This window comes from Canis lupus, chromosome 18 (assembly GCF_048164855.1).
Source record: "Canis lupus baileyi chromosome 18, mCanLup2.hap1, whole genome shotgun sequence".
NCBI classification, from domain to species: Eukaryota; Metazoa; Chordata; class Mammalia; order Carnivora; family Canidae; genus Canis; species Canis lupus.
In genome coordinates, this window is record NC_132855.1 from 54,091,271 (window position 1) to 54,109,323 (window position 18,053).

An 18,053-nucleotide genomic window follows, 5' to 3' on the forward strand; every position below is an offset into this window, starting at 1 on the left:
GTGTCAATTAAGATAATCCAGTTCAAAAGCTTGTGCACATAACCAGGTCACCTCCCAAAAATGGACATACGCACAAGTTAACATGGTATTTCATTAGTCATTCTTTGAATTATAAAATGCAAATGGGCAAGAACTTAATCCTGGGAATAAGTTCCCACGGGGGTGGGGGACTGCTCCCATTTACCCTGCCAGAGAGCACAGAAGAATGCTGGGCGATAAAGATCTCTAGACTTCCTACCTTGAGGACTTATTAAAAGAAAATAGAGTCAACAGTTTCTGAATCTCAGAAACACTGACCAGATTATATAAACTAGCTTAGAAACACCAACTTCTTCAGAGGCAAGGAGAGATCAGGACCTTCAAAAGTATAAGAACACAAAATTCAGGTGCCAAGTTCCATTGTGTATGACTTCACTAAACAGAGTTAAAGCAAATCTAAGGCATAGCCTATTTTTACATTCAGAGGACACAGCAAAGTTGTAAACTACAATGTATTTTTAGCTTAAGTTCTAGTTTGATAAATAATTGCCGAATTGCACAAAATGAACTAGGTCAAGTATACTCTGATTTCCAAACTCCTAGAAAAAAGGACCTGGCTTCACTACTACTTCTGGTTAAGCTTGTGTAAGATAACTAAAGGATCTAGAAATAGCTTTTCTTCAAAGGTTTATTTCTGTACTTTCCTGTAAGTGTGTTTAACTTTTGTTCAAAAAAAAAAAAAACCTTTTGTTCAATTTTTAGAAATTAGTCAAAGTGTAAATGAGAAACACCAACAGAAAAACAGACATACAAATGGAAATATATGGAATAAAATTATAGTCTTGATGAGCTACAAATAGTCTTCTTGATATATCATGGTTTATAAGCTATAAAACTTTTATTTTTTTTTTAATTTTTATTTATTTATTTATGATAGTCACATACAGAGAGAGAGAGAGAGAGGCAGAGACACAGGCAGAGGGAGAAGCAGGCTCCATGCACCAGGAGCCCGACGTGGGATTCGATCCCGGGTCTCCAGGATCGTGCCCTGGGCCAAAGGCAGGCGCCAAACCGCTGCGCCGCCCAGGGATCCCTATAAGCTATAAAACTTTTAGCCAAATCTCAAAGGAAATGCCACACTAATTACTCAAGGATAGAAAGAATCTGGTACCTAACTATCCTAATTCAAGAGCCTATAGAAAGACAAGACAGAAGCAAATAAGTGTTCTCAAATATATAAATGGTTCAATACAGGTATACTCAAATATATGTCATTTGATCATCAAAGACAGCATTCAAGACCTGCCTTTATTAACTGCCAGGAGAAATGCGCAGCAACCCAGACAATCAGACTAAAGAACACACTCAGAGGTCTATTTCCTCTCTTTCTTCCACCCATAAAACAAATCTGACTTAAAAGTATTTTGTTTTTGTTTTTGTTTCTAATCTCTAAGGATACAAATGAATAGAGGGGCAAGAAACAGTTTTTTTTCCCTTTACTCATTGTGAAGATGGTAGCTGTAGTGAACTGAATGAATTGATAAAATTAACAGAAGTTAATAATGTCAACTGCTGCTGCCAAGATCGGTGATTTCTGTTATCAAACGTATCATGTTCTACATTTTAATGTACTTTGAATATGTGAATGTGAATATAATGTGTAATAAGGCCCCCAAATCTCCAAGATCTACATCATGGAATGATTTCATTATAAAAGCCTTAGTTTAAATTAGTGGCCTGACCAGATATTAATTCACAGCTGTGGGACCATATATAAAGGCCATATAAAAGTGACTGTTAATGATAAAAAAGTAAATCTTTTCTTTCCTTTGGAGTGAAACAAAAAGGGTTATGTAGTTTCAGGCTGTGCTGCCAAGCAGACTTACTAATTTATACACAGATTTACATAAATAGAGACCCCTGGGTGGCGCAGCGGTTTGGTGCCTGCCTTTGGCCCAGGGTGCGATTCTGGAGACCCAGGATCGAGTCCCACATCGGGCTCCCGGTGCATGGAGCCTACTTTTCCCTCTGCCTATGTCTCTGCCTCTCTCTCTCTCTCTCTCTCTGTGACTATCATAAATAAATAAAAATTTTAAAAAAATTTTAAAAAAAGATTTACATAAATAGACTAGCAAAAGGGTACTAAACATTCAGTAGTCTGTAAGGTCATAAAACAATATAACCAACTATATTATTATACCTAGTGATCTCTTACCAACACAATTCTAACTGAATCAGCTTTTTTTTTTTTAATTTTTATTTATTTATGATAGTCACACAGAGAGAGAGAGAGGCAGAGACACAGCAGAGGGAGAAGCAGGCTCCATGCACCGGGAGCCCGACGTGGGATTCGATCCCGGGTCTCCAGGATCGCGCCCTGGGCCAAAGGCAGGCGCCAAACTGCTGTGCCACCCAGGGATCCCCTGAATCAGCTTTCTACAGGTAACCACAATGGAAAAGTTTACCCAAAATTTTTTTTAACCCAAATTTTTATTTTAAATTAATCAACCTTCCTGAAACTATGCAACATAAAGTCATCTGATTGAAAAACAATATTCAGATAACCAAAGTTATACTGGCACCATTTGGACAAAACAAATTTATTTTCACTAAGCTGGGTAGTAACCCAATTGCTTCTGAGGTAACACGAACCAGGTACACTCTGGATCTATTTATATTACCTCAACTAAGATTTTATAATCCAAGAAACCTTGAAAAGTGTACATGATATATTAAAAAAAACATGATACGTGGAAAAAGAAGTATTTTGCCTAATGCTAAAAAGAAAACTGTAATTTACAACATTAATAACAATTTCAGGGATCCCTGGGTGGCGCAGCGGTTTGGCGCCTGCCTTTGGCCCAGGGCGTGATCCTGGAGACCCGGGATCGAATCCCACATCGGGCTCCCAGTGCATGGAGCCTGCTTCTCCCTCTGACTGTGTCTCTGCCTATCTCTCTCTCTGTGACTATCATAAGTAAATAAATAAAAATTAAAAAAAAAAAAAAAAACAATTTCACATGTAGAGAATCTCTCTTACTTTTATACATAATGCCTCCCTAAAAGTTAGAAACCAAGAAGTTGAACTAAAGATGTAAGATTCCATTCCCAATCAACTAAGCAATATTCTAAGTCCTAAATATGGTCCCTCCAAGTGCTACAGCCCAGGTACCTGTTCTGTGCCTAGCGACAGCCATGTCTGTCTTCCAGAAGATGACAAAGTCCAGCCAAGCCTCTCCCCTTCACAGGAGATGGGGACTCCTACTCCTCCCTGACTTCTCTGCAGGGCCAGGCCGAAAGATCAACAGCACCTGTACAAACCTCCTACTTTACACCCTAGATGGGCTAAAAAGCAGGAGAAGGCAAAAAAGACCCCTCATCCGCATATAGCTGCCCTGTAAGGCTTTCCACCACCTGGCTCTTAAAGGATTTGAGTTCTGCCAGGCAGAGCAGACTGCACAAGCACCAGCCTGCAAAAAACCAGACACCCTTTGCAAGCATCTGGTGAGGTATAAAGAAGAAAATACAATAGTACCTAAGCATAAAAACATAACAGTTCTGCTAAGACACCATGCCTCCCACCCTACCAGAAAATCACTAATGTAACAACAGTCTCTCAAAAAGTACACACTGATTTTTCTGTGTGTTCAAAAGGTTTCTATATTGCACTACTGGCAATGTGAAAGTAACACACTCTAATAAACCTGCTCAGAGCACCGTCCCTGTGTCTGAGGACTGAATCAAGTCTCTCCACCAAATAAAGTGTCATCAACTGCAACCTCCAACAGGTAGAAAGGCAGTTATCTTTTTTCGTTAGCCAACTTAAAAGTTTCAGCTGCCAGTAATACTAATTGTCAAAGCAATATGCATGTAAACATCTACATATAAATTCAAATGACTGTCGTTTATAAGAATGTAATAATAGAAAAAAAATGTAATAATAGCTACTGCAAAGCAATATCTATTTTTTTTCTTTATGTCAATGTCTATCAACCTATCAAATAACTTACATCAAATGCCAAAAAGTTAAAAGGCAAAAACAAAACAAAAAATCCTATTTTGTTAAAAATTAACTTTAAAAAAACATTCCAGGAAAACATATTAAGGAAATATATAATCTGTTTCCGGTTCTGCCACTAAGTTGCCATTTTGGTTCTTGAATTTAGTCCATATGAAAACTGAAGATACTATTCAGACCTCAACAGAAGTCCTACACCTCAGTATTTTTATTTTTATTTTTTTTAAAGATTTATTTATTTATTTATGATAGAGAGAGGCAGAGACACAGGAGGAGGGAGAAGCAGGCCCCATGCCGGGAGCCCGACATGGGACTCGATCCCGGGACTCCAGGATCGCACCCTGGGCCAAAGCAGGCGCTAAACCGCTGAGCCACCCAGGGATCCCGACCTCAGTATTTTTAAACTGCTATATATGTAATTGGAGGTGCTAAATAAAACTAATATAAAAAAAAAATTCTCATCAATACTTTACAAAAAGAAAGGGTACATTCAATAAAAAAGTGTGTTTATCTTTTCAGAAAAGTATAGTCTTCCAAACAAATGCAAAAATAAGTTATTTGTGACCATAGTTCCTGAAGTACCAGGTCAAAGGGCTGGCCACAAAACAAAAATATTCCACATGAAAATTCAATTCACTAATTCTGAATGGAGGAGAGGGAAAAACAGTTACAAAACTAGCTTCGACAGTCAGAATCACATTATTGAATGGGATTCCTTTAAAATACAAAACAGAAGCCACAGTTTAATGTCACAATTTAACTGTGTGAAATAGTCAAATTAAATTCAAGCTACCTGTTAAAAAGCAAAGTTTATACCTACCCCATGATTCAACTATTCCATTCCTATATATTTACCCAAGAGAAAAAATATCCATAGCAGCTTTGTGATAGTTCCAAACGAGAAATAACCCAAACACTCATAAAGAGGTAAATGTATAAACAATTTGTGGTATAGCTATACAATGACATACTACTCAGCAGTAAAAAGAACATGGTGATCTCAAAACATGATAAAAGAATTCATATAAAAGTACATACTATATGGTTATATAAAACTCCAAAAAATGCAAAATAATCTATAGTGACAGAAATTAGATCAATGGTTGACTGTGTTAATATTTCTTGGGTGGTATTTTGTCAAAACTTATCTAATTTATCACTTTAAATATAGTAATGCCAATTATATGTCAATAAAAAACAAAAGGAAAAAAAATTTCAGATACCAAAACTAATTCTATAGCTCTTGCCAGTCAGATCTAATCACAAATGTAATATATTTAATCTACCAACTCACAGTAGGCACTTTGAGAAGTACAAAAGTGTCCTTAAGGATCACCATTCTCTCTCTCTCTCTCAAACACACAAAGTTTAAAACAAAGAGATCAGAACTCATTTGTCATCACTATGACAGGTTGATTGCTTCACTGCTGAAATTGCACCAACTAAAACCCAACAGAACAAAATGAGAGCACACTGAGCGTGGGGCCTCAAGATTTTTAATTAAATATTTTAATTCAAATGGTTACTTTCTTTGATCTAGAAGAAAATAGAAAAAATAATTTTAATGCAAATGGTTTTCTTTGATCTAATAGAAAACAGAAATAATCCAAAAATACAAGAAAAGCCTTATGCACAAGATGTTAATTTCAATCTTATCACAGAAAAATGGCAAAGAATTAAATCAATGGCACAGGACTGGAATGGCATATTACATGACCTCTTCATTATGTTTCATACTTTTAATCATGGGGGAAAAGAAGCCACAAGAAGTAGTAAGCAAAAATAAGGCACATACAGTAGTATAATCAACAGGTTGAAAATAATATATGGGGAGAGGGGAGCAGAGATGACTGGTAAGAAAAAAATAGTATAGGGTCAATATTTGAGGATAACGGTTCTTAAAGTGTAATCCTTGAACCAACAGCATCAATATCATCTGGGAACTTGTTAGAAATGCAAGTTCTCTAGACCCACTGAATCAGACAACTCCAGGGCTGGAACCCCCCCGCAACTGGTTAATTTAACAAACCCTCCAGGTAATTAAGATCACACTCAAGTTTGGGAACCACTGTTTAAAGGACAGAATTATGGGTGACTGTTTTCTTTCCCTTTTTGTAACCTATACTTCCCTCAATATCTTACTACTTGCATAATCCAATTAAGTTTTTTCATTAAAGTGGGATCTCTGGGTGGCGCAGCGGTTTAGCGCCTGCCTTTGGCCCAGGGAGCGATCCTGGAGACCCAGGATCAAATCCCACGTCAGGCTCCCGGTGCATGGAGCCTGCTTCTCCCTCTGCCTGTGTCTCTGCCTCTCTCTCTCTCACTGTGTGCCTATCATAAATAAATAAAAAATTTAAAAAAAAAAAAAAAAAAAGTTTTTTCATTAAAGTATTTTAATGTATACTGTGGATCAGTAGTAGTAGTAAAGAAGCTATTATACCATAAGCACCTTTACAAGCCTGAATTGCATGCCAAAAGATGCAATGACTCTTAGAATCATCAAATCTGTTAAGAGTGACAAGATACTGGGATCCCTGGGTGGCGCAGCAGTTTAGCGCCTGCCTTTGGCCCAGGGCGCGATCCTGGAGACCCAGGATCGAATCCCACGTCAGGCTCCCGGTGCATGGAGCCTGCTTCTCCCTCTGCCTGTGTCTCAGCCTCTCTCTCTCTGTGTGACTATCATAAAAAAAAAAAAAAAAAAAATTAAGAGTGACAAGATACTAAATTTCATATATATCTGTGTGTATATACACACACACATATATCCATGTGTTCACACACATATTAAACACAGGTCAAGGTGCTAGGGAAATTGTACAGCACTGGGAAACTAACAAATCCAGGTTCTTTTTAACACATGCACACAAACAGGGTTAAGGGACTTTTATGGCTCACATTTGCAAAAGATTTTTTTCCTCCTAAAAGAGGAATTTTTAGGTTTGTGTGTAATTTACTAGAACTGCACTGCAGGACTCCGATGTTCTGAAGCTGTGAATGCTTACTCATGTAGGTTCCTGCTTAACAAAAATAAGTACCAGTGTGTTATATTTGTCACCAAAATCTAGGCAGAGAAGACAAATTCAGAACACTGGAAGTTGCCAAAGCTTCAACTTCTAGCTTGAAGACCATTAAACTGTTCCACCTTCCACCTCTTCATCTCACAAAAACAGAGGCCACAGGAAATAAAGGCAAAACAGAGGTTCTCTCAACTGATACTGGAGCTAGTTAAAAGATTACAGAATTGCCTACACTTTGAGCACAAATTAAAGAGTAACAAAGACTACGGATTTAGGGATAGAATAACTACTGATTAACAACAAAATACCAAAGTGATGTGAAAGACAAACAGCTAAGCATTTTAATGTTTTTGTTTCCATTTTTAACATCTTTAAAATACCAGAAATACATATCCTTATACATCCCACAGCATAAATTCATTTTAACCTTTCTACTCCTTGAAAAGTCAATTCTAAAAGTAAATACAAGTTATTCAAAATGCTGATACATAAAGTGTTGACCTACTATAAACAGCTTCTACTTTGATTTTTTTTTTTAATTGTTTAACCGGTTACATAAGCATCATGACCACCCACACTGAATTTTTCCCTACTAAACCCCCAGCACCTAGCACCAAGCCTGGCATAAAGAGGGTGCTCAAATGTTTAGGGGGATGAACTTGTTATCGAAAGCTTCTGCAACTCTAAAGCAGACACCCCGATTCTGTAGGATTTCACTAATGCTGTTAATGACTTTAGTAAAAGTCACTGCCCCTTTCTAGCATTCTTCAAGCTTTTGCAGGGAAAACTGACATTTCTACCATACTTTTGAATCCCTGCGTGAGTCACATAAGTACATTTAAAGTGGCAGCATATCCTATTTTAAGTTACAGCAACTCCCTTTGAAAAAGGGAATCTTTGAAAACTTAGTATTATAAAGTAAGTTCCAAAATCTCACCAATAACAAATACAGTGTATGCCAAGTCTCCATTATTATCAGGTTCATTTTTCTGATTTAACTTTGAATATTTATTTCTTGTAGCCTAAAAGATCATGTTTTGGTCTTTTTACCCCTTGATAATACACTTGATCCTGTAACACTACTCACAAGGCCTCCCCAGCCCCTACTTCTTTTGTATATAAACACACTCTGGTCACACACTCCATCAGCTGTTTGGTAGCTCCACCCCTCCTCCTTTTCCGGGTAGTAACAGAGCAGCCAATGAGCTGTAAGGAGCTGTGCCTGAGGCCTTTTGCCTGCATACGCTTTTCCAAAACAAGCAGCTCCAGCCTTCAGCAGGGGCCACTGGTTCACAGATAAAAGGATCACCAGGCTGTGCAACAGGGTGAGACGAGTAACCCCCACCAACTAGGAAACCCGTGTAATCTGAGCTGTTTGTTCCTCCACCAGGGAGAACTTAAACCGATATTCCTTTAGGGCAAATCACGCTTTAAGGTCACCAGAGTCCCAGTTCTCAGACAATCTAAATAATCAGAGATGGAAACCTCAACGCTTGCCAGCCTGGGAACAGCACAGTATATGACCAATCTACCTGACTTTGCAAACAAATGGCCACACTATCCACGACCATTCCACAGGATTTGGGCTGTTAAGTTTTTTGACTAGGACACATTCTTACAGGGCCCAAAAGTCAGTACATCAGTCTCTAGGCTCCTGGAGAGGTTTGCACAACCCTCAGCAAAGGATCAGAACAGAAACAATGAATGAGTCAGAGTTTCAGAACATAATCGCCCAGCAGATTATTAAGTGCATCGGTGCAAAACACTCACTCCCTGCATAACTTGAGAGTCAGCTCTCCTCCTACCAACCCGTCACAAAAGAAATATCACCGACTCCAAACAACAACCAGAGACAGTGTCTCTGAAAGAACCTAGAGAGCTGGTGGAAAGCAGTGGCCAATTAGTTACACATCCCCTTCTCTCCCTACCCCCACACTGCTACTTTCCTACTATATAGGTTCCCTGCCAAGCTATAAATCGTGGTGGCATAATTACACTCAGGAGACATCCAAAAATGGGCTGAAACAGGAGATTGCAATGAAACCAGCTATCGGCCTCCAAACCAAAGAAATCATCAAGGGGCACTGAGGGGGCAAAAAGCAAGTACATTCCTTCAGACCATCTCTACTTCCTCTCTACCATCTTTCATTTTCAACCCCCGGCCCTTTCACACAATTGTACTAATTTTAATGGGCTGGAAAAATTTTCCTTAAATCTTTTGCTAAGTATACCCTGCTCAAAAATTATTGGCTCCATTTGGGCCTACTAACATTAATTCAGCAGAGAAAAGAGGCCACAAAATCTCTCATCCCCAGAACACACATGCACACACAAAAGGAAATGCAAAAATTTTAACTTCCAAACTATGCTAGACCAGAAAATAACAAATACGAAACAAAGATAACCTCTGGCTTTTAAGTCCCGAGTCTGTTGTCCTCCTATCTCAGAGATCTATGATTTTAAAGCGCCTCTGCTTTCTTTTGTCAGAAAGGAGGAAGGTGGGGAAAGAACAGAAGGCCAATGCATCTTTGCCTTTCTTCATCTTCTACTAAAAATAAGCTATGAAATAAGCCACTTAGGGGAAGAAAAAAGAGAAAGACACCCTGCTGTTCTTTGTCTGTTTTCCTCTCCCTCTCAACCCCCCACACTCCGACTCCTAAATGCGGTAATCATTCTAGATGCCACAACTACTAAATGAACAAAAGGCACTGTATGGAAAAGGCATCAGGTCAAGTTAGGCCTCACCCTTTATCCTCAATCTTCTAAAAATATAGATGTATATAATTTGAGACTCTGACATTGATCAGAAACAGCTGGAATTCTCTCTCCACCTCCATCCCAATTAAACATTAGGTAGAAATTTGCATTAGGTGTGACAGTAACTCTCAATTCAGGATAAAAATAACTCAGATTCTGCCACCATGTCATTTCCTAGTTTCTAAACAAAAATAAAACCCAAAACTGCTTTGTGTAAAATGCACACACAGCCACAGTTACAAGTTTTCCTGCAACCATATGAAAAGCCAGCGTTACTGGGATCATTCACACATTTACAAAACTCAATCACAGTCACAAACAGCTCATAAAGAGTCAATTTCACTTGTGCCTAGACACATATTTGGAACACATATTATTTGCTCCTCTCTGTAATCTCCTCTCCCATCTCCCCAAAATTGTAAACTTCAAACCCTAAAACTTAGAAGTCTATCTAATGTTCCTAATTTCTAGCTAAGTTTTCCTGAGTGAAGAGAAAAACACCTTATTCCTGAAAAGATGAAAAAAAAATTTTTTTCTTGCCCAGGCAACTTCCCTCCCATCCCCCACTTCCAATCCAAATACAAAAACTACTTTTTTAAAACTTCAGAGAATTCCATAACTGAGTTGACAATAATCATCAATCTCTGAAAAGAGGGAAAACGTCCAATCAAAGACAGTAAGAAAAGTAAGAAAGAAGGAATTCACCTGAAGAATCTAGCCAAACAACTTGAGTTATATAAACAAAACCCTGCAACGGGGGAAATGGTGGGGGGATGGGGGTGAGGGAGAAAGAGAAGCAGGAGACAGGACTTTTTAACTGCGTTTCACACACCACCACTCCCCATCCCCGGTTCCCCTTCTCCCCAGGGATTAGTTGTTCAGAACACTGGGCTCATTTCCTCTCTCTCTCTCCCCTCACCCCCCCCCCAACCCTCTAAATTACCCCTCAAAAATTGTCTCGATTTGTCACAGGAACCCTCGCGAATTTCTCTAGCTGGTCATGAAATAATCAGTCTGGACTCCAACCAAAACCACTGCCTGAAGGGCCCTTATCAGTTACAGCTTTCCCACTGCTACCTCCAGAGTACATAAAGTTGGGGGGAGGGAGGAAAATAAAGGGTGTCACTTGGTAAAATCAGGGCAGTTATTCCACAAGAACCTTACCCTCATAGAGGGAGTTTGCTCGAGTGGCTAATACAGGGGCTATTTTGTCAAGGAGATCCTCTTTCTCACCCTCCCCCAGCTGTCATAACCACAATATGGAGGGTGGCTTGCTGGAGGGCCTGGGGGTCCTCATCACATCCAACTATGGGTGGGACAGGCTTTGTCAGTGAAAAGAAAAACGGTGAGGTTCTTCGAGGGACCAGAAAGCTTAACCGGGGTCCCTGATTTAAAACACTCAGCTCTTTATTACAACAGGGGGCACTGAGCAGACTACTCTTCCTAATATAGAAAGGAATTAGGGATAAAGGAGGTCACTTGAGTTACCCCAGTTCAAGAAGCATAGGAGGGAACAGAGGCATCTCAAGAAAGGAAGAAAGGCTTCACTCTCGGGGATTTCTATCACGAGTCCCTAAATCCAGAGCGAGCAAACAGGAGAGACCCCGAGGTGGGCACGGTGGTCAAGAGAGGTGGATGGTCCTGCAAAAAAAAAAAAAAAAAAAAAAAAAAGGCCGTCTCGGGAACCCAAATGTCGTGGAGGAAAGTCACGGGCAAGGGGGGTGCAGAAGAGCGAGGAACAACGCACATTTCGGGGTGCTGCAGATAAAGGGGGAGCTGAAAAGGCTCCTGGCTCCTGGCTCCTGGGAGGTGCCAAGGAGCCGCCGTAGGCACGGGGGTGGGGGGGAGGGAGGAGAGGAAGGGAGCCTCGGACAGTGGCCTGGAGTGCCCCAAGGCCCCTGCCTGGGTTTCAGGGGGTGCCCGGGGCATCCCCACACCGCCCCCCCTTGACAGCCCGAATCCCCCCTCCACGAAGGATACAGCTTGACCACGTCCGTGTCCATCCGCCTCTTGCCCGGACTGGGGGATGACATGGTGTCGCCGCTGCCTCCCCGTCGCCTGCGCCGCCGCCGCCTCTCTCCTTTCCTCGGCCCGTCTATCACGGGCCCCGGGCCCCGGCTCCTCGGTGGAGGTGGCAACACCCCCGCGGTCCTGTCGGGTCCCGTCAGCCGCCGCCGCCGCCGCCGCCGCCCCCCGCACGGGGGAACACCGGGCACTGTCCGGCCGGGTGGGGGTGGGGACCCCGCGGCGCCCGGCTCGGGCTGCCCCTCTCCGGCTGTGGGTTCCTCCGCGGCCCGGCCCCGGCGCTACTCTGCGCCGCGCGTCGCTCCCTGCTGCCTGCTCTAGCTCGCTCGCCTGCTCGCCTGCTCGCCCGCTCACCCTCTCGCCGGCTCCCTAGCAGCCTCCACGACAAGCGGACGACTCCTGCTCAGGCGGCCTCTCTACCCCAGCCTCGCTCTGGGCGCCGTGACGTCACCTCTGTGACGTCATCGGCGGGGCGGGCCCGGCTGGCGAAAGGGGTGGGGCGCCGCCGCCGCGGCGTGGACTCTCCCGGGTGGTTCTGGGAGATGTAGTTCTTCTTTCTCTTGCCCTCCCAGCCCAGTGCCCCCTCCCCCAACTCCCCCCACCCCCACATTTAATCGCTCAACTGCCAGTGTCGTTATCATCATCATAAATGATAATAGTAAAGAATGGCAATATTATTACATTTGTGTGTTTTAGGGTAGTGAACCTCCTTCTCATATACACTGTTAGAAAGGCTGTTTATTTGATTTGAGGTGGCAATTACTAGGATAGGCACCAAAATCTGGAAATTCCCACACTAGCAGGTCCCCTGCACCCTGCTCCCTCCTTGGATGGAAGGAATCTGTTTGCAGCGATTGTAGACTACAGCGAGGCTTCCTCAGAACTTGCAAACCAGGGTTCATTACCCTCCTTGTAGAGAGGGCCACAATTTCAAGGATTAACCTTGAGGCAGCTAGTTGGCAAGACCGGAAATAATTTGGTACTAGCATCCTTACCCCACAGAGTATGAGGTAATTTCACAAAGTGAATGACTGGTAGACGCAGAAACACCCCAAGTATGCTGTAGTTCGAAGGACAAAGATTGTTCTGCCTTCCACACTCCTGTACCAACCCTGTATATTCCATCATTCGTTCATAAATAGTTATTGAGCACCTACTGTGTGTGAATCACTCCACTGGGCATGAGGATATCATGGTGAACTAAGAAAGACTTTAAATTTACACAGCCTTCCCAATATGGTCTGCAGATCTAGAGCATCAGCCTCACCTGGGAACTTGTTAGAAATGCAGGCTAGAGCTTCACCTCAGACCTACTGCATTAGAATTTGCAGTTTAACAAGGTCCCCAGGTGGTTCCTATGTGCAGTGAAGTTTGAGAGTCACTGCTCTACAAAGCACTCCATAAGAAGTGGTATGGGACCCACCAGTCAACAAGGCAAAAGGGGCAGAAAAGAGTGATCTAGGCATCTCCTGAGGTTTATATCACATTTTTTGCTGCCATTGACTCTATTTTCAAAATTTTTATCTATTCTCTTGTTCCTATGAGTATACTTGTACTTTGTCAGACCACGTGCTGTGAGATGGGTCCCCTTCTACAACCTCCCATAGACACAAACATACACGCACACACACACCTAGGGCAGCAGCAATCAACTAATGTTGAGCATTCTTCATTCCTATCATCCCATTCTTCCAAAGGACTAGTAATTTGTGTATGTGATTAATATACATAACATAAATTTTGCCACTTCAGCCATTTTAAGGTGCACAATTCAGTGTATTAAATACATTCACCAATGTTCTACAACCATCACTACTCTCCATTTCCAGAACTTCATCATCCCAAGCAGAAACGCCATACCATTAGACAAGAATTCCTCATTCATTCTCTGCTCCCTGCCTCCACCCCCATCCCACCAAGTCTCTGATAACCTCTACTTCACTTTCTGAAAAAGACAGGCTATTTTAACTGCTTCTAAAAGGGGTACGTTGGTCTTTCCTACTGCACATAGCAATTCCATCAGAAGGAGGACCTGTCTGAGATTTCTGACCCCCTTTATGTGACCAGTTTGTTAAAGGGAAATAAAGATGGAGCAGAAAATTGTTCCCGACTGTCTCCTCTAGGCTCTCCAGGCTCCTGTTGCTACTACCTCCCCTCCCAACATTGCTCCTCCCTCTCCTTCACCTGAGTAGCCCCCACTCATGTGCTGAGAGTGGTTGTCAACCTTTGGTGTACTTCAGAATCACCTGGGGAGCTCGTTAGGCTCTCAAATGTCCAGGCCCCACTACTGGGGATTTTGATTCAGAAGGTCCGGGGTGAGGCTTGGACGTCCGTGTCTTTTTTTTTTTTAATTTTTTAAATTTATTTATGATAGTCACAGAGAGAGAGAGAGGCAGAGACACAGGCAGAGGGAGAAGCAGGCTCCATGCACCGGGAGCCCGATGTGGGATTCGATTCCGGGTCTCCAGGATCGCGCCCTGGGCCAAAGGCAGGCGCCAAACCGCTGCGCCACCCAGGGATCCCGGACGTCCGTGTCTTTAACAAGTTCCCCAGATGATTCTGATGCAGGCCAAAGTTTGAGAACCATTGTTTGAAGATTCCATCAGTGCTATCAAAACACTTGCCTAACCCCTCCAGTGAGTCCCATGCTTCTATAATATCCTATGCAAATAAGGACGCTTCCTCCCCACCTGAGAATGAGGTGGCAGGCTCAGGGGACCCAAAGTTATTGTTTCCAGAGCAGAGAGAACAGGTCAAGGATGGGACTCTTGAGAAAGAAGGGCATGGGGTGGATCTAGAAATTAGCCCTGGTGGGCTTTAATTTTTACGGATGCTATCCTGCTGTGATCTAAGAGTTCAACAAAAATTTAATCAGAGAGGTGTTTAGAGAAACTTGTTCCAGATAAGACTGGAGAAGGTGGGGCTGCTCTACCTAAAAATGCAATGGAGATTAAGCCCTCTGAGAAGTCACTGAAAAGCAATCGCCTAGAGAAGAGTTATTGTAGAGTAAGTATCTTAGCTCTGGGTTACTCAGGACAAACCTGCCCTTCTCCAGCCCTTAATTATGCCTCAGTTAATTGCATATATCCTCCTGGAGCCTTGGTGTTCTCATCTGTAAAATGTGGTCCATAATGTCCTACCCACTTGAGTGGGTTGACGGGATAAATGGAAAGGACGAATGTGAAAGCCCCTTGTAAACTATAAATTGCTTTTCATAAAGGAAACATGAAGTGTTGATTATAAGATGCAATATATTATTGGTGGTGGTATTATTGTATTATTAATCTCCACTTGCCGCACTCCTTATGCATTCTCTGTCATTCAAGGAGAAATGCATTCAGGTGGTTTCTTTGTGTTTTTTTTGTTTTGTTTTGTTTTTTAAAGATGTTAAGTGTCAATTATTTCTCTTTGTGGTAAAGTATGTTCTCACCTTTTAATGACATACCTTTTGTCTCTGGGCATTTTGCCATTTGCTCCTTCATAAACCCATTTCCTCTATTCTGACTTCATCCTCTTTCCTCCATGACAACCTTCCCCTCATCTTTCCAGAGATTTGGAGGACTCCTAAACCTACCCCTGACCAGGTAGGTTCAAAAGGGTGGCTCTAAAATGGTGCCAAATGGCAGACTTTGTTGGACTTATTTTTGGCTTCGAGAACCTGGAGCTCCTCTTGAACAAAGTAAGTTTGTGCTCACCTTTTATTGTTGTTTGCACTTGCCTTTTTATCCAGTGTTTTGGCCATTCAGTATGTCAATAATTTAAGACAACACTGGGGCCTGGGAATGTCTGTTTATATGTGTGCACACAGATGGCAATGTGCTGGAATGAGTCGTGTTTTTCCTTATCAGGTACAACCAGGGTGCCGCAAGGGAACAGCTGTCCACCCTGACTCACTACTGTTGCAATCTGGGAAGTGTATTTGGGCCTGTTTATCTCTCCCCAAGGCAGGGCCAAGCTTGACCAAGGAGCCTCCGATCTCAGGAGCTCAAAGGCAAACAAGTTTGGAGAGAATATAATGCTTGGAGAAAGACATCATTTGATGGAGTGAGTGGAATACCCTGGCCCAAAAAGCCCAAAAGCTACTCTCTCTCTCTCTCTCTCTCTCTGAAGTTACCTGTTAACACAAGAGCTCTAAAGTCAAAGTGAATTTATCACCATCCCCACCAGATGTGAAAATCCCTCAGATAAGGCTTCCTGATTCCATTTGACCATTTCTATAGGGAAATAGGTGCGTTTTGAGCTGGCACTCTCAGCGTCTGAGATCACAGATCCAGACCCCTCTAGGAGGCAAAATATCAGTAGTTTCCTTGCTGCTGTGGAAATAAAAGCTTAAAAATCACTTCAGGGGGGGCCTGGCTGGCTTATTCTCTTAATCTCAGGATCGTGGGTTCAAGCCCCGTACTGGGTGTAGACATTACTTAGAAATGCAGTCATTCCAAGCCATCTCCATGTAACCCTGTTACAATGTGTCCCCACAGACGCAGTCAGGGGGAGCTCAGGAACACGCAGGTCAGACAGCAGCGAGGATAGGAAGATTTCATCTCCTGCGCTATCATCACCATGGTTTGTTTTACTTGCTACCTGTGGCAACAGGCTCCTTGGACAAACAGCTATCCCCCTAAAGCGGCGTGATTCAGAGAGAACGTGGAACTTAGAGACAGACAACCCCTTCCAGCCCCAGGTCTGCTGCCTATTACTGATATCATCTGGGCAAGTAACCTAACCTTTCTGCTTCGGTTTACTCCTCTGTAAAATGGGGTGATAGTACCAGCACTACCCTTGCCTAGATCAAATAGAATAGATGCTGCATATCACCAACCCCATCCCCACCCACACCCCATACACATACACCAACACACACACACCCTGATGCCCAGGCTCAAGGAGGGAGAAAGATTGGAAATTATTTACTCGTCCATCTGGAGTGAGCTCACCTGGGCCAGCTACCAGCTGTAGCCTCCTGTGCTTTTGCTGCTTCCTTCCCTCCCTGATCTGGAAATGCTGGAGGCTCCAGACTCGGCCCTCGGGTCTCTGTTCTTCTTTAGCTACATTTCATCCCTGGATGACTTCATCCAGTCTCCACTTCAATTGCCATGAGTACTCTGACTCCCCCATGCACATTTCTGGTTACAGCCTTGCCCAGATACAGACTGTATGTTGCCTCTTTGATGTCTCCTCGTGTCCCAAAATACACTTCTGGCACCATCCCCACCTCTTTCTCCTATAGTTTTCCCCAGGCAGTAAATGGCAGCTATGATATTGAAATATAAGAAACTGCTGTTTTTATTTTTTTAAGATTTTATTTATTTGTTCATGAGACACAGAGAGAGAGAGGCAGAGGGAGAAGCAGGCTCCATGCAGGGAGCCCGACGTGGGACTCCATCCCGGGTCTCCAGGATCATGCCCCAGGCTGAAAGCGGTGCTAAACCACGGAACCACCTGGGCGCCCCTAAAAACTGCTGTTTTTAAAGTTAAGGACAATCAAATATTGGCCACTTCATTTGGTTCAGCCTAATACATCCTGCCAGTTGCTCACGGCAGAGTTGAAGCTACTATTCCTGATCTCTCTTTCTCTAACACCCTTCATCCAAACTATTAGCACATCTATGAAATATATCCAGAATCGTTTTCTTATCATCTCCACCGAGCCATCATCATTACTACAAACATTTCCCAACTGTCCTCCTCTCTTCAACTCCCAAATTCATTCATATAGAAGCCCAGTGATCCTTTTAAACCATAAATCAGATGTCTCCTCACTGTTCAGAGACCTCCCATTTCACTCTATGTCAAAGCCGAAGCCATAGCAGGCTTCCCAGGCCTTACAGAAGCTGCCCCTCCCCTTTTCCCTCACTTGTGTCTAGCCACAATGGCCTTCTTGCTGTCCCTCAAATATACAAGCATGCTCCTACCCCAGGGCCTTTGCATTTGCCACTCTTCTAATCTAAACACATGGCTGAAACACTGAAAAGGCAACAAAATATTAGCTTAAAGCAGTCCCTTGTGAGCTCACAACGTTCTTCCGTTTTTTTTTTTTTTTTTAAGTTTTTATTTATTTGAGAAAGAGAGAGAGAAAAAAATGGGTGGCAAGGAGGGGCAGAGGGAGAAGGAGCAGCAGACTCCTTGTTGAGCAGGGATCCCTATACGAGGCTCGATCCCAGGACCCCAGGATCATGACTTGAGCCTAAGGCAGATGCTTGACTGACTGAGCCACCCAGACACCCCACAAAGTTAGCTCTTCCTAATGGTCTCTGAAG

The 18,053-nt window shown here is 42.8% G+C and overlaps 1 protein-coding gene across 5 annotated transcripts in view; it reads right to left on the bottom strand.

Annotated features, from left to right (window-relative positions):
- Positions 1-12,264, bottom strand: part of UBE2H (ubiquitin conjugating enzyme E2 H) — a 109,130-nt gene extending 96,866 nt beyond the window's left edge. Inside the window, exon 1 of one of the 5 annotated variants that reach the window (XM_072784552.1) lies at positions 11,752-12,253. In XM_072784552.1, coding sequence (XP_072640653.1) covers positions 11,752-11,804 — 53 coding nt within the window. In that variant the 5' untranslated portion in view covers positions 11,805-12,253. Of the gene's footprint in view, positions 1-11,259; positions 11,400-11,751 lie in introns of those variants that run through there. The other 4 variants (XM_072784550.1, XM_072784551.1, XM_072784554.1 and 1 more) reach the window with 4 other exon arrangements.
- Between the last annotated feature and the right edge of the window lie 5,789 nt (positions 12,265-18,053).